Source organism: Delphinapterus leucas, chromosome 4, assembly GCF_059928025.1.
Source record: "Delphinapterus leucas isolate spDelLeu-1000000601 "Yukka" chromosome 4, BTC_Dleu_Yukka2, whole genome shotgun sequence".
Taxonomy (NCBI): domain Eukaryota; kingdom Metazoa; phylum Chordata; class Mammalia; order Artiodactyla; family Monodontidae; genus Delphinapterus; species Delphinapterus leucas.
In genome coordinates this window covers 87,248,893-87,272,795 of record NC_143132.1, presented here as the reverse complement: position 1 = coordinate 87,272,795, position 23,903 = coordinate 87,248,893, and the positions used below count along the sequence as shown (strand labels likewise).

Genomic DNA, 23,903 nt, shown 5'->3' with positions numbered 1-23,903 from the left:
CGAAGTTGTCTTGGCAGTGCTGGGTAGGATCATGGGCTGGGTGCCTTGGATAACTGCGGTCCTTATAGTTCATCCTGCTCTTTAGCCTGCACCCTCCATGACCTCTAATCATAGTGAAGGGCCGGGAAGAGGTGAGCCCTCGGATTTCTTTCAGTGCGAAATTCTCTGGTGTGAAGACTTTGTGATTAGAGGGTGGTATTGGGATCAAACCAGCCTTGACCTCTGGACAAATGAAAGTCCAGGTTCGTGAATCACTTAACAGCACATGCGTCGTCTGAACCTCTCACCTGGGCTGGAGTTCACAGTTCCCTCCCGTCAGTCTCAAAGGGGAACAGGCAAAAAATTATGAATGGCTCGATGCATCCTGGCAGTGCCACTCTAAACAGGATTTCAGCAGGCTCCTCTGGTTCTGTGGAGGGCAGCAAGTAAGCAATCCTGCCCCACCCCAGAAACCTTCAGTGAAGATGGTTCATTGTTCAAGGGGGTCTTTTTCATTTCACGAAATTAAGTGATTGCAAAATCATTCATTTGCTCTTTTGTTCAGATGAACTGATTGCCTATGAACTAACGAGAAGGGAAGCAGAAGCAAACAGAAGATCCCTTCCCGAGCTGGTTCGTGCCAAGATACCATTTAGTGCCTGCCTTCAGGCCTTTTCTGAACCAGAAAACGTTGATGATTTCTGGAGCAGCGCCCTACAAGCAAAGTCTGCGGGTGTGAAGTAAGTGTGTGCGTGCTTGTGTGGTGGCAGTAGGATAAGGAGGGGGCCTTGAGAGGTGGGGACCGGGTTAGGGGAGGGTTGGGGGGCATTGTACAGGTCTGCATGCTTGCTCATGTGTGGCAAGATGGGATTATGATTTACACAACGCTAGTTGTTGTAGACCTCACTTGTGTGAGACCTGTCCAGTAAAACAGGCTTGTTGTAATCTGTATCATGTGCAAGGGAATGCTTTTTTTTTTAAAGCCAGGTTGTAGTTTATCCTTTATAGGGAATTTGCGTTTTCTTTTCGTTTTTTTTTTTGTCAAGGGTATAGCCAAGAACCCTCCCCATCCATGGCAAGATGATATTAATGAAGAAATTAGAAAAATACTTATGACAGTCTTAAGTATTTATACTCCACTGTGATAGATTTTTGATTCCAAAATGAAAGATTTGGCTTAGAACTTGGTGGCTGTGTACCTGCCTGGAGATCCGGGGTCTCAGGGCATCTCAAAGTGGATATCAGGGCTCCTGAGCATTGTTCCAATGAGCTGCCCAGGATGTGGTCAGGAGATGTTCTGTTTCTATATTGTGAGCCTTATTGTCAGGTACATTAAAAAAAAATTTTTTTTTCTCCACTTGACACCTTAATTGATTTAATACTGTCAAGTCTTTGCCGGCACACTTCATATAGCTGGAGAAAGAGTATTTACAGTGGCCTAAAAAGGGGGAAGGTCTAAAAGTTAGGCTCTGGTAGTCTTACTACTTCTAGATATTCTTCAGCCATTTTTCTTCTAGGCTATGCCTGAGCTCTTGTTGATGTGAAGGGTAGGGAAGCATGGACGAGCTACTGCTGGCTGTGTTTATCCCAACTTCAAGTAGCAGTCAAACCTGAATTACTTATTGTGTGTGACAGCCATCTCTCAGGATGCCTCTGTTTCAGATGACGACTTCATGTGTTAAAAATGGGAAAACAAGAATTTATTTCAAGAGCTTAAAAAAAGCCATATTTTCTTACAATAATTTCCTTTAAAAAGTTTCTTCATGTCTAACTGAGATTAATAATAGTTCAATTATCCGTTATCCATTGTGGGGTAAGTTTTCATCCGAGGACTGCTCAGTTTTGGAGTGTGTGTGTGTGTGTGTGTGTGTGTGTGCGTGCATGCGTATGTTTGTGTGTGTCCTTGAAGATAACAGTTGGTGAGCTGGCATGTTAAATGTTCGAGATTCACTTCACTACAACTTGGACACATCTTTGGGCAGTTAGAAAGCTACACACTATATTATATTAGTGGTGGAAACAACTTTTTTTTTTCTTTCAACTTTTTGAAATATATACAACATTGTGACTTTGTGTACAGCATGTTGATTTTTATTTATTTTCCTAAATTTAATTATTGACAGTAGGCTGAAGATTCCTCAAACATCCTTTTCTCTTTGTGCTTTAATTCTGATACTGTATGGGGTGGAGGTGATCAGAGGCTTTCTAGGCTTAGAAAGCCCCCAACATCACATGTGAGCTGCAGAGTGGTCTTCATTGCCCTGTCCACTTGGTCACCCTTTTGTGCTCTTCAGTAAAGTGGTGGCGAGTCTTCCCTAAGGCCCAGAGAGTATGTCACTCTCTGGGCCTTAGGGAAGGAGCCTTCTCATCACTAGGAAAAGGCCCATCTTTAAAGTGGAGCTAGGAGGTGTTAGCTTTCCACAGAGACAGTTTCTGATCCCTGGGAGATCTGGATTCTTCTCCTGTGTCCACTTCCCAGCTTGCATTCTATCCTGGGGCAAAGTCACCACCCAATTCCTTCTTACACCCGAGTGGAGGAATAATGCGTGCTGACTTGATTTTCTCCTCAAATGCTATAAAATATTTAGTTGTAGGCAGTGCTAACATAATTAACCTAGAATCCTTGAGGAGGGGTCTCTGCTTTCTCTAAGCCTTAACAGTAGATATTAAATTTTCTCTGTCTTTTGCATACACACATGCTCTTATGGTTAAATGCATATGAAAGAAAGTTAATACTGGATGTATCACAATTGTTGATAATTGAAAACTGGTCTTGTGGGAAAGGAAAAACCAATGTTTTAGGGTAATAAAGCAGCTACCATTATGGCACATTTATTATTCCCGGTTATGTGCTAAGTGCTTCCCATCAGTTATCACTTAAATCCTCTTAGTATTGCTACGAGGTAGGTGCATTATTCTCCCTATTTTACAGACGAGGAAATAAAAGAAGTAATTGGCCACTAAGTGGCAGACTTGGAATTCATTCAAGTTCAAAGTTTAAACTCTTAATCCTTGTGTTGTGCACTGCCCGCATATTTCTTATCGTGCTTGCTTATGTTTGTATCTTTATAATCCTTATATAGCCTTGTTTATTCCTTATTATACCTTATCATGTTTCAAATAATAGTTTTGGGGAAACCAGTTCAGTGGATTCCTAAAAGATCTTTTTTTCTTGCTTTTTCTTATTGCCAATAGTATAGACATTATCTCCTTATTATGTTAATTTGGAGCCTTGAATTTTTCCTGTGTTAGACCCAGAGTCTGAAAGGCCAGGAAGAGGCAAAAGATGTCCTGTTGGTAGATCTTGGGTCAATATGGACCAGACATAAAGAGCCTTCCCTTAATTGGTCCTGAACAGACAGTGACTGGGAAGAATATTAGTGTTTGGAAATTTTATTCACCCAGCAAATATTATTGCTCATCTAGTATATTCTGGGCAATGAATTGAACAAGACCTAGTTCCTCCCCTCAAGCAGCTCATGGATTAAGGGTCAACAGGGAGAGATTTTGTCTTGACCTTTATCATTTACGAAGAGAAAAGCACGGTGTGGGGTTCCAGAGCACAAGCTTTAGGTAGACTGGCAGCGTTGGAATCCTCAGCATAGAACTTATTGGTATGTGACCTTGGCCAAGTGACCTCACCTCCATAAGCCTCTTTCCTTATATGTAAACTGGGAATAATAAAATAACTTTCTTTATAGGGTTGAGGTGAGGATTAAGACAGATAAGCTACATAAAATGCTTTGTACAGTGTCTGGCGGAGTAAATATATACTGTAATTGTTATTACATTACTTTTATCTTTTTTTTCTGCCTTGGATTGTACAATTTGACTGTGGTTGATTATCATGTTTTCAACATATTTAGTGGAAAGGATAGAATTGTATTTTTTTAGCGACCAGGTTTTCAATAAAATAGTCAATTTCAGGGAGAGGGACAGTTTATATATATTTAAGGCTTTCATAATGTTTTTGCCTGAATTGTAATAAGTGAACAATTGTTATATTTTAAATAATAATAAGTTGTCAATAGATAAAGTATTGTTGTCAGGCACTTGACATAAAGTTCTAAGCACTTTATGTCCTAACTCAGTTCCCGTAACAATTCTTTGAGGTAAATTTGCTCTGTGTCTGTCTAGACCTTTTTGAATGATTTATATTCTAATGGTATTTATTAAATACATAACTTTTCAAGAAAAATTTTAATTCCAGGAATGATTTTAGGAATAAGAGGGTAAGTGGTGTATAACTTTGCTGGATTTAACAAACTTGATGTCCCAAGCCTCTAATTAATGAATGCCAAGTATTCGTTGAGATTGAACACATTTATATTGAGCAGTCACTACATGTGTGATTCAGCTTAAGACCCTATAGAGGTTACAAAGATGAATAAGGAATGTTTACCTATTAGGGTAAATATAATGTGGGCACCATCTAACCTGCTTTCTGGTACTCTTAGGTTGGTAGCTACCCATAACAAAGTGATGTGTTAAATTATCCCTCGCCAGTCCCCCCAGCCGACCAGCCTCGAGTTTCCTCCACTGCCTCCCACCCCATGGTATTACCGGCTGATTCCTCACCCAGATACTGACTGCAGAGCAACTGCAGGAGTCTTTGGGCTCCTGAACCACAGTTTGGAAATCATTGAGTTACTGAGGACTTTTGGTTGATTTCACTATGATATATTTTCCAGTTTTTAAGTGAATGTGGTAAGAGGAAGGGGTCAGAGAGGACATTTTTACAGTGGTTGAAAATACCAGATGGAGTTTCTTGGTTTTTGGTGAAACTGAGGATTCATCTATATTTAAGAGTGATAATGTATTGATATTACTGCTTCTCAGAAGATAGGAAAACCTAATTAGCAGTAATGTATAATTTCTGGAAAGTGAGGCAGGCTAATGATAGTTCAGCTCCTGGTTTTTGAAGAACTCCCTTATATTATTGCCTGTACCCTTCTATCCTCCTTGTGATGGAGATTTTGAGATCCAGAGAGGTTAAGTGACTTGGCTGTGGCAAAATACAGATCAGTGACAAACCAGGTCAGTGTCCAGGGCCTCGTGGATTCTAGGTCTTTCATGACAAAATAATCATGCTGATTCCTTAGATATACACAGCACAGTCTTGTGTGCCAGGTGGTTTCATGTCATTCATGAACATTGCACAGCCCTGGCAGGTAGAAATTATTAATAAATCTATTTTGTAAATGTGAAGATGAAGCTTCAAAAAGGGTCCAATTTGGAGTGAATTAAGTAGCATCCAAGCCTTTTGACACTTTTTGGACAGTCCTCTGCCCCTGAACCGTGGCTTCTCTTGTACACTAGGGGGCAGCAATGCATTAGCGTTGTTTTCTGAATTCTGGGAAGATGCATGTCACGTAGAAGGCAGTGACTAGATTTGAAAAGTAGAGTTTGTAAGGAGCATGTTCTAGAATCTTTTATTTTAAAAGGTACCTATAGTATCTGCCTACAGCTGATTTTCTTTTTTCCATATACCTACTGTACCCACATTGACACTTAAATGGAAATGGTCGTTATAAACAAGATAATAAGTGTGGAGAGAATGAGCCGGAACCGGGGCATGAATTTGGTGTATAAGTTGAATCGTTTGTGCATAAAATTATCAAACTCACGTTCAGGCAATTAAGCATTCCTGAAAGTCTGAAGTGAAACTTAAGACATTGACCATATATATTAATTTTTTAATTTAAGGCCCAGATTTAGCTATATACACACACCTTTAGGATCCATGTGGCCATGGGTTTTAGGTGCAGTAGTATTTTAATGAGGCCCTGGCATTTCCAATAGTCAGCCTCAACCAAATTTCCAATAAACCCTCCTTATGGCAACTCTGTGCTACCAGATAGAGACTCTTAGTGGGAGCAGGTTGGGTGTGTGTCAGGATTGCTCGGGGAGCTTTTTCAAACCTACACAAACACAATGCACAGGTGCCCACACACACCTACAAATACATATACTAAATTCTAGCAAGGGTTTTAGAAGAAAACAAATGTTTATGGTTGAAAACCACTTTTCAGAAATATAAAATGCCACAGCAAAGTAAAAGTAATAAATTTGCAACTTGCCCAAAATCATCCTCAGGGACAACATGGTCCTCTGTTAAACATTTTCTTCTCGTGAAAAGGCCAGGATGAACGGTGAGGTGGTGAGTGTGTGTCCACTCGGGTGTGTGTGCGTGTTCCTCCTTTTCAGTGCAGCCACTGGAACTGCTGGGTGTGCCTCAGACACAGCTTTTGATGCTTCGTGAACTGTATTTATAATTCTTATTGCCTTGTTTCATTGATCTAATCCCCTTGTGTTTCCCAGAACATCTCGCTTTGCCTCATTCCCTGAATACTTGGTAGTGCAGATAAAGAAGTTCACTTTTGGTCTTGACTGGGTTCCCAAAAAATTTGGTAGGTATCTTTTGCATGCTTTTGCTTGTAACATCAAATTAGCTATTTAAAAAACATGGCATGTGAAAGAGCCCATGTGGCTGGCTGCCAGAAACAGTTTCATTTCATTCTTTTTCCATGATTCCCACTTTTCTCTTTTGAAAGATAAGAATATATGATAAGCACTGATAGTAAAAAAAAAAAAAAAAATTATTGCCACATGCTAACCCATCCCTCTAATAATGGGTTCTGGAATGACCAGATTCTAAGAGTGAAAACAGGAGCCTCACGTTATCAAACCATGCTTCCCAAACTTTAACAGATCTTGGTAAAATGCAGGTGCTGATTCAGCAGGTCTGGGGCTGGGGGGTGCCCAGGGGTGCTTTATTCTAATACATTCCCAGGTGAGGCTGATGCTGCTGGTCCGAAAACCACGCTTGGAGGTGCAAGTAATTGAAAATATACTCTCTTCTTAGCATCTCGCCTCTGCCTCTGAAGCAGGCAGGTGTGGCTAATGACATTTGCTTAAGTCATACGCATTTTGTTAATAATAACATGAGTATAGTCAGTTGTATTAAAAAGTCAAGAAAGGGACGTGACTTTGGCTGAAGTGGGCTTTCTTCTTGCTAATCTTAAAGGCCCTTGACCATTGTTAGAGGTTAGCTTTCCAGACAATGCAGAGGAACATTTTCTCCATCATCTCGATCGAATATCAAGGTGTTCCTAGGCTGTCCTCAGGGCCATGGAAGGATGTACAGTTTTACCCTCTGATTTCTCAAGCAAGTACCTCAGACTGTTTGCCAGTCTTTTAAAGTTTTTATGTTTTTGAGCACTTAAAAAACAACCATCAGTCCCTATGCTGGTTAATTAAGCACTCATCTGCTCATCTGAAGGCGATAAGTGAAAAGAATGTAAAGTCAAGGGAGTGATTTCCCAGAAACCTCTGGCACTAACAGTTTGCATAGCACTTGTTTCCACGCGGCATTATGCAGCGTGTGAGCCTGTAGCTTATCCTGTTTTTCCTGGTGGAATAATTTTGTGGGCAGGGAGGAGGGCAGAGGGCAGGCTGCTTGTCACTCAGCCTTTCCTCCTTGGACCTGAGAGAGAAAACTGACTTCTAAAGACTTTGAACTGCTTTGGAAACAGTTTTCTTATTTTTCTTTGTCCTTCGAATATCGGTAAAGGATAAAAAAACTCAGATCAGATTTCACAGTCTTGCTGAAATTAAAGCAGCCTCAAAGCTTTCTTTAATGAACCTGAAATTTTCTGTTGAGGAACAGTTGTATTGATTTTGTTGGTCAGACATTGTGTTTGATTTTGCTGTCTGCTGAGATTTAAATTTTTTTTAACTAAGCCTTTTCTTTGGGTGGTGGTTTTAAAAATAGGATTTACATACCTAGCATCATAATTGGTTTTGGGGATAGTATTTTCAGGTTCTGTTTGCTAGCCCGAGAGACATGTCCTCTGCCAACATTTGAACCCATTTTCCACTATGACCATATCCGAATGTGTGCAGTTATAAATCTCAACAGGTTGTTAGACTGATACATTTTGTATTTGAGTAAGTCAACACAATGACAACTGGGCTGAGAAGTTAAAAAAAAAAAATGTTCCTCAAGACGAATACACTTGAGGTTCAATTAATTTCTTTAAAGCTTCATTCTTTATTACCTTAGGTAGAATAATCACAGTACCCATCATGATCTGAGAAAAGGCATAAACTACAGGTTGCAAACTCAGATGCCTAATAATGACAGGGTGATAATGTAAATGAGAGAAGTAGGCTGGGTGTAGGGAACAGGTAGCAATAGCAGTCTTGGTCTTTCTTGGGTGTTCCCATTTTGCATGAAGACGTGGATTAGGAAAACATTTCTCTGCCATAAGAATCAGAATAGCACAGATGTGATGCTCAGGGTCGTGGGAGTGGTGGGTCTGTGACGGACGGGCACGGAGGGTACACGGTGCCCTAGAGTGGGAGCTAAAGATCAGCCCCAGGCGGTTGTTGCCGCGTGAGACTCTGCTACAGGTGTTTGTTTTTCAAAATGAGCTGGAAATCTGGACTTCTGAATTACATTTTCCAATTTAAAAATTGGAATTTGTTGCCAACATTTTAAAAACATCAAGCAGAAAGTGTCTACAAGTGTTCTATGGGCTCCCAGTTTTCAACCTCTGGTTTCCCTCGTTTGTTCTTGTTCAGTGTGAAACCCTGCCTCTGTGTTTCCCCTGACTCTGCATTAAAATCCTATCAGTCTCAGTGAGTCTTCTGGTCCCGTGATTTACTCCAGGGAACTGTAAAGCATCCCTTGGCTCTGCCTAGACACTTGTGCATAGAGTTAATGGTGTTGGATTTAGGAGGCGATTGTGGGTATTTGGAGAGCCCAGTGAATATAATCTCTCTCGTTTTGCAGATGTTTCTATTGATATGCCAGACCTACTTGATATCAACCATCTCCGAGCCAGGGGGTTACAGCCAGGAGAGGAGGAACTTCCGGACATCAGCCCCCCCGTAGTTATTCCTGATGACTCAAAAGGTACCATCTTCTGCCAGGAGGACCTTCTCGACCCCTCCCCCCTCCTCTGCTGGAATGGTCCCTTTTCTTCCACCACTCCCATGTCCCTTGGTGCCTTCCTGTGTTGCAACCCACTGTGGACACACAGAAGTGAAGCCTGGCTGACAACAAGCTTACAGTTGTCATGGGAAGAGGCGCAGAGACCCATCGTGAGTGGTCGAAACGGGCCCGTGGAAATCACTGGCAGCAGAGGGCAGCAAATCTCCAGAAAGTTTTTAGGTTACGTTGCCTCTGACTTTGCCTCCCTCCCTGCCTCCCTCTTTCCCCTGCTGGGCCTGTGGGGAATAGAAGGGGTGTGTTTTCAGTGGGCTCTTCGTCTGGGGGAGCTGTATCCTTGGAGTACCTTTAGAGAACCGAAAAGGGAAATTCAACCATGTGTGTTGGTTTTAAAAATCTTGCCCATGTCTCACCTCCCCATCTTTGTCACTGCTTCGTAGCAAGGGAGTGGTTTGGGTTTCTCTTACTCTCTGAACCTTAAAGTAGTCCTTGTTCAAAATACTTAACTTTTAAAGGGAAAAGGACATGCAACAGATGATTGCCTTTGTGAGTCCAAAAGCAGCGTGGAGAAATCTTGGTTTCATTATTAGCTCAGTTATTCTGGTGAAATCACTTTCATTCTGGCTTTGTTTGCCCACCTGTTTACTGTTCACCTTCGTAATGAGTTAATTAGGTACGTTAGCTAATAGTGCCAGATGGCTGGGGGCCCTGCCACTGCAGGATTTCCATCAGCTGAGCAGTGTATATTATTGGTGACCATGTTGGGGTAAGGTGAATCCAGGAGGAGCAAGCTAGGATTCAGCGTCGGCACCTGTGTTACATTATTCTCTAAATGCTAAATTACAGAGGACGCAGAGCAGGGAAGGGGCCTGTAGGTGGGGCAGCCCGGGTTATGTGGGGTACAGGTGGTTCATTAAAGAGGTTCTAGAAAGAAGAGATCAGTCTTGAGTGTCAGAGAAATACAAGATGGTTTATTACCATTGCTCCTGCTTTCTCTCATGTTCAGTAACAGTCCTTGGTTTGTAATTATACAGAGTTCTTAGAAGTACAGGGAGAGAAATTATTTAGTTCAATAAGATGATAAGCAGAGCATCCAGTTTATCTGCTCTAAATGCCTGAAACCTGGTATTCTCCCTCCTTCCTGGAATGACTTTATGTCGTGCAGGCTGGGGTGGTCTGACGGGGGGATGGAGGGGCTGACAACAGTGTGGGATCTCAAAGGGTGGTGGTGGTGAGCAAGTGCTCCGGATTAACTCTTTTTCTTTCTCCAGAACACTTTGCCATGGTTTGGTCTCACTTGCCTCCCTGTCCTTTAATTTCCAGATCGCCTGATGAACCAGTTGATAGACCGTATGTATCTTTTATGTTTTTTTCTCAGTGTCCTACTGTTGTTACCGGTCTAACTCATTTGTCTGTGGGATTCAGTAAAGGGGCATTGTTCTGTACCTGTGTATGTGCAGCTTTTCCGGGTGGGCACAGTCCTTGGTCTGCAAGTTGAGGTAGCAGCAAATCTAAACCAGTGACATGGTGATTAGGTGGCCCTGTGGTTCAGGAGAGTGAACATTAGTGTGAGAGCGAAGCAGCCCTGAGCTGGTATCTCAGCTCTGCCATTTGTGACTGTGTGATCTAGAATCATTAACTTCTCTGAGCCTCAGTTTCCTCGTGTGCGAACGGGGGATAATGATGCCATTTCTTCCCTCTTTGGCCCCGAGTAGGCCTCCTTCTGCAGTGATGCCACAGTGGCCTGTCACTTTTTCCACTCCTGCTTCTGGACACATAATGAAGGTCTACCACTGACAGGACTTGGTAGTATTAATTAATACTCTTAAGGGTGTTAGTCCTATCTGATTGTTTGTCAATTTTGTAGTCGTTTAGTTCTTGTAATTACCTGTGAGAGTTGATACTCTTGATTTTCTAAAGAACATGAAAAAAATAAACTATTTATAGTGAATATTTAGATATTAATTAGCAGGAAGGAGGAGTGTGTAACACAAAATACTCTGAATCTTTTTGTCTACAAAGCCTTTCTGGAGACACTGTTGTTAATTTAGAAGTTCACGTGTTTTACTTTGCAAACGCTTTACGTGATTGATCACATGGCTTAGACCTCCCTATTTCCTTTCTTGGGTCAATTTTGATTTGCTGATTGCTGGGAAAGGCTGTTAGGGTCAGCGAGCGTCATGGGCGAACCATTGCCTCTGTAAATAATCTGATTGTAATGATAACAATATTTTTGAATGGTTACCATGAGTCATGTTGAGTTTATTACTCCATAAATTCTTTCAACTGTATTTAACTGTACTATTAATACAAAGCCCAGATTCTTGTTTGAATGTCACGGTAAGAAGGGCAGAGTAGGTGACCTTTTATAGGGGATAAAACTGAGACCTAGGAAAGTTCAGAGACCCAAGAGCTAGGACCAGAGCCAGGACTAGGCGTCAAGCATACTTTTCATGTCACTCGACCTTTTCTGGAATGTGAGGAGTTTCGATGCCCCTGACCCTGCAGAGAGCCGGCCTCCAGGATTTTGCCCCAGGGGAGGTGATGGGTGGTTGGAACTGTGTCAGAGCCTGTCTGACTGTGAGTGTTCAGCCATTTTCCATTTTCCCCCTGATCTAAGCGTGCTGTCTTATCAGCAATAACCTATGTTCAGCAGGAGAAAACAGTATTATCTTGGGTTAATTTACATTTATATCCTACCTTTCTCAGATATTTAAAAGGAATAACTTTGATTATTTTCTTATTCTAAAGTGAAAAGATATGTAGAAATTATGGATTGGTGAAAACAGTCATCTCTGGTTTCATTTATAACCACTATTAACATTTGGCACCTGTCCTTCTACTGTTCTTTGCCTGTGCCTGGCTCACTGTATTTTCCCCAAAATGCAGTTATACATTTTCAATTTAATATGCTATTATATACATGCATACATTTATTAAGCTGTATTACTTTAACTGCATTCTGGGGAACAGGGTCTTTTACAAGGTGTTGAAAAGTATTCTGTAGAAAGAGTTTCATAGTTTCTTTACCACAGGAATCTTTTTTGTTGTTACTAAAATTTTTAAATATTTTTAATATTTTATTTGACTGAAGTATAGTTGATTTACAATGTGTTAGTTTCAGGTGTATAGCGCAGTGATTCAGTTATACATATATATATATATATATATTCTTTTTTTAGATTCTGTTATAGGCTACTGTAAAATATTGAGTATAGTTCCCTGTGCTATACAGTAGGTCCTTGTTGGTTATCTGTTTTATATATAGTAGTGTGTATGTGTTAATCCCAACCTACTGCAGGAGTCTTATAGGACTTTAGAATTTTCACTACATTAATGCACACTGTGAATTTCTAGAGAGAATTGAGAATGCAGGTTTAAAAAACTTATTTGACCATGGAAGTCCCTTGTTTTGTGGTTCAGTAATTACATCTCTCTTAGAACACTAGGATTCTCTAGAACACATTTGGGGAATCACTGCTGTCCTACATCATTGCTTTCTTAAAATTTTATCTTGATAGGATGTTTTGTATATCCTCTTGAGAGAGAACTTTGGTAAATACATTTTCAGTACAATTTTTGTAGAAAAGATGTCTCTGTTCTTCAGTTCTTCTACTGATTGCTGTCTTTGGCAGAGTTTTCAGTAGATTACAGACCTCAGGACATGGAAAACATAAGGGGTATGTTTTGTGTTCCTGTTCCCTCCCCACCTTTGGTATAATTTGAGAGCACTTTGTAGGTGTGTATGTGTACACACACACGGACATACATACACACCCATGTACAAGTATACATATGCATACAAGCATGTATATGTGTGCATACACATACAGATCTATATTTATGTCTGTGTATCGATAAACACACACCTCTCTACCAATATCTATATATTATTGTGAAAAGAAAACAAAATCTGTGTCTAAACCGAAGTTAGGTTTATAAAGCAATCTTTTTTAATATCTTAAATGTATACAATTAACAAACACATTCTTCCCTTCTGTCATAACATTGGGCTCTCCATTTCTCAGAGCTGATTACATTCTTTGATTGCTAATATATCTAAAGGCCTGCTATAACCTTCTGTGAGATTTAAGGAATAGGCTTTTTGGCCTGTAGATAATGCTTTTCTCTTCAAATTTCAGCAGTCCATAGGAGAGGCTGCTGTAGTGGTCTTGAGAGTGATGTAAGAGACTGAAATGGTTCTGGGAATACACTAGATCTCCCCATAGGAAATTAGGGAGTTGTTTTTCAGTGCTTGGATTGTTCAGGTAATTACCATGGTTCCTATTTAGGTCAAAGATTAAAACTCAAAAAAAAAACTCAAAAAAAAAATTAAAACTCAACTCAAATAGCTTAATATTTGGGTGGCTTAAAACAAAACACAGTTAAACCACCATGTACATGTTAAACAAAATAGCCCGTTCTTTGGGTAGCATGTGGATAAGGGGCGAAGAGAAGCTAAGACAAGAAGAAATAGGGTTGACTTTTTTACACCAGAAAATCCTGTGTGCTCTGTAGCATCAGACATCGATGAGTCATCGGTGATGCAGCTGGCCGAGATGGGTTTCCCTCTGGAAGCGTGTCGGAAGGCTGTGTATTTTACTGGAAATATGGGAGCCGAAGTGGCCTTCAACTGGATCATTGTTCACATGGAAGAGCCAGGTAGGTGGTCAGAAAATGGGATGGCTTTGGAATCTGATGTGATCCTCAGTGATGTTAACCCTTGGTCCTACTGTGTCCTCTGGATGTGTCCCAGAAAATGACCTTTCAGCTCATAATCTGCTGCATGAGGCTGGGGGATGGTTATTTTGCCCATGTAGCAAAGTCACAATCTTTGTCTTTCCTCCTTTTTTAAATAATAGCTTTGTTGAGATTAATTCATCCTTTTAAATTGTATAATTCAGTAGCAAAAAGACCACTGGAAAGATATGGATGGGATAAACTTCTAGCTATGAGGAGGACCTGAGATAGAAAAATGTGCATGAAGAAATAGGGGCTGTTTAGTTAGCTTTTACTTTTATCCACTTTATGAAGCTATAATTCACATACCATATAATTTCCTCATTTAAAGTGTACATTTCAGTGTTTTTTTTAGTAGATTCGCAGAATTGTGCCACCATCACCAGTTAATTTCCAAAAAGAAATTCTGTACACGATAGCAGTCCCTTTCGCATTTCCCCTGCTCTCTCCAGCCCCCGACAATCACTAGCCTACTTTCCGGCTCTGTGGATCTGCCTGTTTTGGATGTTTCATATAAATGTAATCATACAATATGAGATCTTTTGTTTTTGGCTTCTGTCACTTAGCATAATGCTTTCAAGGTTCATCTATGTTGTAGCATGTATTGGTACTTCATTCCTTTTTACGGCTGAATAATAGTCTGTTGTATGGATGTACTATATTTTATTTTTCCTTTCATCAGTTGGTAGACATTTGGGTTGTTTCCACTTTTTGGCTATTATGAGTAATGCTGCTATAAACATTTTGTGTACAGATTTTTATGTGGACATGTTTTCATTTCTTTTGAGTGGAATTGCCGTGTCATATAGTAACTCCACATTTGACTTTCTTAGAAACCACCAAATTGTTTTCAACAGTGGCTGTACAACATTCCCATCAGCAATGTATGAGGGTTCCAGTTTCTCCACATCCTCACCAACCCTCGTTATTGTTTTTATTATACCCAATCCGTTGGATGAGAAGTGGTATCTCATTGTCATTTTGATTTGCATTTCCCTAATGGCTAATGATGAACGTCTTTTCATATGCTTATTGGCCATTTATGTATCTTTGAAGAAATGTCTCTTCAAATCCTTTGCCTATTTTTAATGAGATTATTTGTATTGTTGAATTCTAAGAGCTCTGGATACAGGTACCTTATCAGATACATGATTTTCTCCCATTGTGTGGGTTGTCTTTTCACTTTCTTGATGGTGTCCTTTGAAGCACAAAAGTTTTTAATTTTGATGAAGTCCAATTTGTTTGTTTTTTTCTTTTGTCACTTGTGCTTTTGGTGTACCTGAGAAACCATTGCCTAACCCAAGGTCACAGAGATTTTCTCATTTGCTTTCTTCTAAGAGCTCTGTAGTTTTAGCTCTGACATTTAGGTCAATGATCCATTTGGAGTTAATTTTTACATATGGTATAAGGTAGGGGTCCAACTTTATTTTTTTGCATGTGGATATGTAGTTGTCCCGGTACTATTTGTTGAAAAGACTGTCCTTTCCCCTTTGAATGGTCTCGGTAGCCTTGTTGAAAATCAGTTGACCATAGGTATGTGGTTTTATATCTGAACTCTCAATTCTATTTGATTGGTCTGTTGATCTATATGTTTACCCTTATGCCAGTACCAGACTGTCTTGATTATTTTAACTTTAGGTATTTTTTCTTCTTAGCTCTAAAATGTTGTTTATTTCAAGACCCCCAAAAAAGAAAAGGGCCTGAGTGTGATTATTTTCCCCAGATTTTGCCGAGCCGCTGACCATGCCGGGTTATGGAGGAGCAGCTTCTGCTGGAGCCTCTGCTGGACTGGATAACCAACCTCCGGAGGAAACTGTAGCTCTCATTACCTCCATGGGATTCCATCGAAATCAGGCTCTTCAGGCACTACGAGCAACGGTAAGCCTGGGAGACTGTATGTGAACACCTTCTTCTTGTTGGAGGTAGTTTGTGTTTTGTCAGTAGCAACTGAAACTTTCCAATGTCCTTTGGTCGTTTTGAATCATGTCTGTCTCATGCTATACCCCACCATGCCCCACAAAGATTTATTTGTGTGTAGTATATATAAAGCTAAAATAAATGATTGAGGGAATCATACAGAGATTTTAAGAATAAGGAGATAAGAAGGAGGGAGATAATACACTGGGGGCAAGTTGACCCAACTGAAAGAAACTCTGTATCATCTTAATGTTTATTAGCATGAGGTCAGAGACTTGACTTGGAGCTTGCTTGTGGCCTTAGAGCAAAGAGGGATGCTTGAGATTCTGTGTTCAATAAGGCAGTTCTTTTGGAGAAATTGTGCTTTTCTGATACCAAGACCTTGGAGCAGTGTCTCTCAAAAGTCCTCATAGAGAAGTCTCCTTGGAATTCTCTGCTTTTGTTTCTCTCTACAGAGAGAGAAAGTTTTTCAGGTATTTGTGAAGTCCTGATATTATCAGGAAAGAAGGGACCAGGAAATGGGAGGGTAGACGGAACCTTTCCTTTTGCAGTGCAGATATCTGTTTAGTATTGAGGGAGGAAAGTACTTTTTTTTTCCACACCATAATCCATTTTTGAGTGGATATCTGCTCGTAATTCCTTCTTGCTTATCCTGACTGGTTGCCTGCTGAGGTCACAGCGGCTCTCTCCTGGTTCCGGGCAGTGTGGCTGGAAAAATTTGTTTCCCTTTAAAATGCTTGAAATGTCTCAACCAGAGTTTGTTGTATGCGGGGTACTTGCTTATGCCCCAGTTATTTTACTTGCTTGACTGTTTAATTGGAGATTCTAACTACATCTAAACAAATTCTTTAACTCACCAAGTGATACCACAAAGGGAGAAGACAGAAATGTTTTTATGATCCATTGATTTGAATTACATGGAGTTCCGTTTAAAACAATGTAACTTAACCAACCAGTGTTGTCTTCATTAATCAAGGCATCAGTCTTGTCTCTAATGCAATTCAACCACCTTGCCAACATTTAGGAGAGGAGCTCTGACACAGTACTCATGTTGGCTTCCCTCTACCCTGCATGGTTATCTGCACAAAATACAGTTGGTAGAGAAGATGGCGTGTGCGATTAGTTTGGCTTTGGAAAAGGCTACGCTGAAACAGATGCCTTTCTCTTTGGCATTTTGCCTCCCATCGTTATCAGCATCAGCCCACAGAAATGCCGAGCTAAGACTGATATGGGCTTTGCAGTGCTGACCTGCTGCTGTGAGCTGTTTTCCAGCGAATCCAGTTACAGACTTCGGTTGGGAGACTTGCAGAATGTCCACGGAAAGTGTGTTTCATATGCAGGGTCAGAGCTTCTTACTCAGAGGCACTTAGGACTAATGAATTCAAGCCTCCTGTCCTATCTGCTTGACATCCTGGTTCAAACGGTCAGGATATAATGAGGCCCCGGGACTGCATACATTGTAAGAATGTTTTGTTTTATTAGAATAGTAACCTGGAAAGAGCACTGGATTGGATCTTTAGCCACCCTGAGTTTGAGGAGGACAGTGACTTTGTGATCGAGATGGAGAATAACGCCAACGCGAATATTATTTCTGAAGCCAAGCCTGAAGGACCTAGAGTCAAGGATGGATCTGGAAGTAAGTTCTTGACTTAGGGATTGTCTGAGCAGTCGTGATTGTACATTCGGTTCGTGCCCTTCCCTCCCACTCCCGAATATTAAAACCTTTGCCATCATTTAAAAGTTAGCACAGATCCCAGCTTCTCATAAGTGGTGCACTTGGCCACTTTGCGTAGGCCAGGGTGATCTGAGGAAGTCTTGGGCGGACTCAGTCATGTCACCTGGTAGTGTGTGTGCCTCAGTTTAGTGCCAGCTCTGACTCTGTCTATCATCTGAGGTAAAATTTCAACGTGGACCATGAACGTTTTTGTCCAAAAGAGAGCATTTATTTTCGTGGTGGTATTTTTGAAGAGTTGAAAAGCAGTCTTATAACCTTGACCCTGTTGTTGCTCATGATCATTTTCTGAAGGGCTGTCAGGATGGCAGGAAGAGGTGCCATAGGCCCATGGGGAGCCTTCCATCAGCAAACACTTACATATGTCACTCTGTGCCGACTAGGGCTCTAAGCACTTTACCTAAGCACTCATTTAATCCTCACCACACCCATTTTACAGGTGAGAGAACAGAGGCATAGAAAGATTAGGTAACCTTGCCCAAGGTCACATAGCTCTTCAGAGGTGGAGCCAAGATTCAAAGTCAGAATCCATGTTCTTCAGCCCTGTGATACCCTTCTTCTCGGGCTGTGCTTGCCTACAGGGTCAGAGCCCGGCAGCCGGCAGCTCCTGCAGTCAGGTCCCAGCCTGCTTTTCTCTCAGTGTTATCTCCTCTGCAGCCCCAGACCTACAGCTCACGTGCCTGCTATGGTACCACACCACCAGCCTGCTCATCTGTCCTCAACCGTCTTCTCCTTACTTCCAGGCCTTCGTTCAGGCTAATCCTTAGCTGCGAATTGCCCCTTCTTTCCCATCACGGCACACTAAAATCCTCATTGTTATTCAGAACTTGGCCACAGATTCCATTTCTCTGGACCACTTTCCCAGGTTCTTGTCATAATTGGTCCCTCTTTACCTCACATGCTGGTAGTAATTATACCAATATTAACAATCCTTCCACTTGTGTCACGTTTCATCTTCACAGTAACCCTATGAGGTAGGTACCGTTATTATCTCCATCCCACAGATGAAGAAACTGAGGCAGAGAAGGCAAAGTAACTTGACAGGGTCACTGTGCTGGTGAGAAGTAGAACCAGAATTCCAACCCAAGCAGCCTACCTGCAGAGCCCGTGCCTGCAGCCACTGTAATGTAGTGTTTGTTCTGTTATTAGAGGTATCAGATTCATCTTGAGATAAAATTAGTTGGGTAAATACCTGTGTCTCCCAGCTGACTGGGAGCTCATGGAGGACAGAGGCTATTTTACTTTTATAAAGCTTGTGGTGTCCCGTGCCTAGAAAGTATCAAGTAAATAATAATTGGATTTAATTAAATTTACCATAACAGCATTTGCTCCTATGATCGTATGGCTGTAGCTCTACTCATTAATGGTCTTACCAGACCTAACACATATGTATTGATATAGCTCTAGAGACAGAGAGGGGGAGGGAAACTTTCTTCTTCTTTTATATAAAATAGGAATTTCTTCACTGAAGTTGTTTTAATCCAACTAGACTAGAAAAGGATGAGCTGTAGTTCTCCCGACTTCCACATTCATCTAAAGGGTCTTGTATTACTTTTTGGAAATCATTGGCTTGCTTGAAACATTAAAAGCTGTTATGGACAAGCATTATTCAATAATTCACGAGCAGGATTTATTATGTGTTACATGTCCATCAGTTCACTCCTTCCTTGATTTTCAGTAATGGACTCTTCTTTAGGGAAAGTGAGTTCTTGCAGAAAGAATAAACCACAAGATGGGGCCGCTGTAAAGCTGCCAAGGTATTTGGCTGCAGAGGGAAGGAGAGTCTGATCATTAGGGTTTCCTGTCTTCTGATGGAGCTTGGAGGGACCAACCGTTCTCTCAGAGATGGTCATTAATTATACAGAACAGCCACATCCTCTCCTCAGGCTTACTGAACTCAGAGTGACCTGCACATGTTCCTGGTTTTTGAGTTGCATCCTTGAATAGGATGTCATGATGATGTTTTTGAGCACCCTTGAATTTAAAGGCACTCTGGGCCAAACTCTATGGCTTTACTTCTCATTGCTCCCAAATTTCGGCACTTATGGGTGAGGGTGGGGAAGGAGACAGTGATGCACTATGAGAAATCACATATGGGATATGCAGAATCTAAGGGCAGTAGGAGGTGAAAAATTTAATTATGAAAAAAGCATAAACCACCCTAACTCACCAAATGCATTCTGCACTGGATTTTATAGAAGAACAGACGTTTTTAAAGTAACTTTTCCATCAGTGTGTCTGGCCCATGGGAGGTGATCAGCAAGTGAATGATTGAATGAAGAATTAAATGAATGCCAGGTGGTAGTGGTCACAGGGATAGTTTTTTTTAATTACCTCCACTAAGTACCATTTGGAGGAATTAGCAGTGTACTGTTGCATTCTATTCTATTCCCTTTTCACAGGAAAGGGAAAAGATGATTTCTTGTCCTTTGCTGCATTAGCACCTGAACTCATATGTCACTTTTTTTCCTTTTACAAAAATTAACATTTATGTTGTTTCTTTTTCTTATAATTAAAAGGATGTATAATAATTTTAGCAACTGGAGAAAATACAGATATAGGAAAAGAGGAAAACAAAAATTACAATCCTGCTACCCGGTCATAACCCAGTCACTGTTAAATGTTTTGTGTATATTCTTTAGACCTTTCTTTGCAAATATATAAAAATGAATATAAAAATGTATATAAGAATATAGCATTCTATTCTATACGTGCTATTTTAAAAAATTTGAAGTACAGTTGATTTACAATATTATATTAGTTTCAGGTGTACAACAGTGATTCAATATTTTTATAGCTGACACTCCACTTATAGTTATTACAAAATAATGACTATATTTCCCTATTCTGTACAAGATATCCTTGTGGTGTATCTACTTTACACTATACGTGCTATTTTATAGTCTGCTCTTTCTGTAACTGTGGGTGTACTTTATGTAAATCTAGGCCATTGAACATATATTAATATTCCATTGTACCATAATATATGTACCTAATCTTAGGCTAGTTGTTGTTTAAATAAAAGATGATTTCAGAAAGAGTTTTAAATAATGGGGTTATTTGCACATTTGGAAGGTGAAGGCAGTGATTTTTAAATAACACATTTCTTAAAGGATGAATGCAGTTCACAGAAGTACAACAAATGCCTCTTTCAATTTCTATCCAGGCAACAAACATTTGTTCAGCTTTTCAGTTTCTTTCATTTCTTCCCTCCTCCACCCTCGCCCTTCCTTTTTTCTCTATTAAAAATAATCCTGTAATGAACATTCTTGAGCTCTCCCTTATTATTTCTTTAGGGTAAGTTTCTGGAAGTGAAGTTTTGGGGTCAAAACTGCGTATTTTTGAGATGTGAACACAGATGATCCCATCACCAACCTCCCCACCCCCTGCCCCGCCCAAAACACAGCCCTGCGCTCCTGGTTCCCTGTCCTTCCCAACAGTGCTGTTGGCCGAGCACGCTTCATGTGTTTTATATCTTTATTGCCTAGTTGTTTTTCTTGTGTTAACCGCTTCCTCATTTCCTTTGCCCATTTTCCCATTTTTATTGAGGTTTTTAGATTTTTTTTTTTATTGATTTGTATGAGAGTTTCAAATACTGTAAATTAGTTTGGGAATACCTCGTAGCTTTTCAATATTGAGTTTTTCTGGCCAGAAACATGTTACCCTTTTCCTTTGCTTCGTATCCCCCTTCTCCCACCCCTGCAGAGCTATACGGTTTTCTCTATAAACATCTGCCTTTTTGGTTTAGTTCTCAGAATTACATTTTCTGTGTTACTGATGAATAACATTTTTCTCCATTATATTTTCTCAATTGTTCCTGCTGAATTTTGGAAAGTTCCTGGTCTTGTAATTGGCCATTCTCCAGGGATTTGATTAGAATTACATTAAATTACCTTAAATTCATAGGTTCCACTCCGGGAGATGTGTATTCTGTGTAGGTGAGTTGTTTGCATTCCCCAAACATTGTTTTTTACCTTTATTTTGGTTGGTGAATTGGCTTGGACATTTGACTTGGGGGTAATGAGGACAATTTAAAGGTTTAGGTGATTTCTATTTAGGAGCAAAATGGATAGCCAAAACAGACAAAGCAAGTAAAACCAACAACAGGGTTTTCAGGGTTCTTTTGTAAGTAGCAGGATTGCTGAGCCAAACTTGTCTAAGCAAAAAAGGGTGTCTTGTAATATAAAAGCTGGAAAGTCCCAGGAAGACTTGACTCTGGGCATGCCCTTGACTCCAGGACTCAAGCCCTTTTATATGAGTATATCTCTTGCCTCTCGGGTTGGTTCCAGTCTCAGACAGGCTCTCCCTCATGGCCACAAGATGGCTGCCAGTGCCTCTTACTACTGTATCTTTCCAGCAGAAAGAGTCGTGTCCCAGAGTTCTCAGCAGATGTTCTGGGAATGTGAGAGTCTGTCGTGTACCGTCCCCTGTTGTCATGTCTCAGCCGAGAAGGGAAGGGTTGGTCTCTTCAAAGCACTGGTTTGAGTGTGGGCCTAGACCATCAGAATCAGTGTCACCTGAGAACTTGCTGGAGATGCAGAGTCTTGGACCTCACCCAGGCCTACTGAATTAGGCTCTCCAGGGGCGGGCTTAGCGAGGTGTGGTTTAACAGACCCTCCAGGTGGTTCTAATTCAACTTAAATTTGAGAACCACCATTTTAAACAGCAAGATTAGGTTACTCTTCCTTTAAGATGGAGGATCGTGGCCGCTACTTCAAGATGGAGGATCGTGGCCGCTGGGAGATCACTCCAGCAGGTTAACGCTGAAAATAATGACAAGGTAGGTGTTTGAATTGGAAAAACAGTGACTGGGATTAAAGAAGCACTTGTATCAAATTCTTCCTTTAGGGAATATGTAATTAAAAATTACTGTTGCCATCTTTATGAATGAGGAAGTAATGTCATTGCATGAAACTCTTTCATTTAAATGTTATCTACTTTGATTAAAAGGATTTGTGCTATGAACACTTGGTGAAATAGTAGCAGTCCTTTATTGAATGTCTACTAAGTGCCAGACATTTCCTCTACCGCTTTTCCCTGGCTCCTTACAGCAAGGTATTCAGATGAGAAAGTGGTAGCTGACAAGGTTACGGACTTGCTTAGGGTAGGACCACCTTGTAATTCAGGTCTGGCTGATTTTGAGGACTGCATTTTCTCCTTTGCCCCCTACTGAGTCATCCTATTTCAAATTTTCTAAATTGGAATGGAGGCAGGAGCCTGTTTTTCAGAAGGCTCTCTTTATTGTCATGTCCTACCTGTTTTAAGAGCTGCACTTAACTTTCTGTTGAGTTTTTTTTTTTTCTTTTTTTTTTTTTGCGTTACGCGGGCCTCTCACTGTTTTGGCCTCTCCCGTTGCGGCGCCCAGGCTCCGGAAGCGCAGGCTCAGCGGCCATGGCTCACGGGCCCAGCCGCTCCGCGGCATGTGGGATCTTCCCAGACCGGGGCACGAACCCGCGTCCCCTGCATCGGCAGGCGGACTCCCAACCACTGTGCCACCAGGGAAGCCCTCTGTTGAGTTTTTAAAATTTTTAAGAAGTGGGAAATCAAGTCATCAGTCTAACCTATCTGGGCTTCTGCCATTTGCAAAATCATTTCTGTTTCTGTGTTGCACTTAATGAGCGTTTAATTTTTTTTTTTAAAAGAACTCACTGATTGCCAACGTAATTAAAATGTGATTAGTCTGTGATTACTCAGAACCTGCTCTGGCCCCTTCAGTCACATCGCTGTCATGGTGCAGACGTCTCCTGCTGCAGCTGAGGATTTTCCAGCAAGGGGAGCAGAGAGACATTTCATTTACATAGTGGTGGGGCTCCCTGAGGAATGCAGCCAGAATAGGATCTGGAGAGCAGAGGCGCAGCGCCCAGGGAAGCCAAGCCCCAGTGATCTGTTCGAAAGCAGTACACACTTACTTAATACATCTGGGCTCTCATTCTTTTTTTAAAAAATATTTTTATTTATTTATTTATGGCTGTGTTGGGTCTTCATTGCTGCCTGCGGGCTTTCTCTAGTGGTGAGCGGGCGCTACTCTTCCTTGTGGTGCATGGGCTTCTCATCGCGGGGGCTTCTCTTGCTGCGGAGCATGGGCTCCAGGCATGTGGGCTTCAGTAGTTGTGGCTCGCGGGTTCTAGAGCGCAGGCTCAGTAGTCGTGGCACACGGGCTTAGTTGCTCCGCGGCATGTGGGATCTTCCTGGACCAGGGCTTGAACCCGTGTCCCCTGCGTTGGCAGGTGGATTCTTAACCACTGCGCCACCCTGGAAGTCCTAGGGCTCTCATTCTAATCCCCCATGTCAGCACCTGTGCTTTTCAGTGGTGCTTTTGGAAGTTAAGAGGAAGCCACTCTGGAGTAAACTAATTTACACTGAAGTATAGATGACTGAGAACTATTAAGCTTAGGGAGAAGTGTTTGATATTTGTTGTTCTAGGCGGTACACAAATGAGAAGTCCAGGTGGATTGGTAATTTCGAGCTGGCTGGGGGGGGAGGCAATTTGTAGAACCTTTAAGATTCTGTCCATGTTATCAGCTGCCTTAAGCTGTTACTGATTTACCCATATCCTCCTTGTTCTCTTTTTGGGAATTG

The 23,903-nt window shown here is 41.1% G+C and overlaps 1 protein-coding gene across 1 annotated transcript in view; it reads left to right on the top strand.

Annotated features, from left to right (window-relative positions):
- The window catches only part of USP13 (ubiquitin specific peptidase 13), a 124,320-nt gene that overhangs the window by 79,082 nt on the left and 21,335 nt on the right, over window positions 1-23,903 (top strand). Inside the window, exons 13-19 of the mRNA XM_022571596.2 lie at window positions 545-719; window positions 6,301-6,389; window positions 8,777-8,899; window positions 10,259-10,285; window positions 13,454-13,597; window positions 15,399-15,553; window positions 17,075-17,228. Of these exons, the coding sequence (XP_022427304.2) occupies window positions 545-719; window positions 6,301-6,389; window positions 8,777-8,899; window positions 10,259-10,285; window positions 13,454-13,597; window positions 15,399-15,553; window positions 17,075-17,228 (867 nt within the window). The remainder of the gene's footprint in view (window positions 1-544; window positions 720-6,300; window positions 6,390-8,776; window positions 8,900-10,258; window positions 10,286-13,453; window positions 13,598-15,398; window positions 15,554-17,074; window positions 17,229-23,903) is intronic.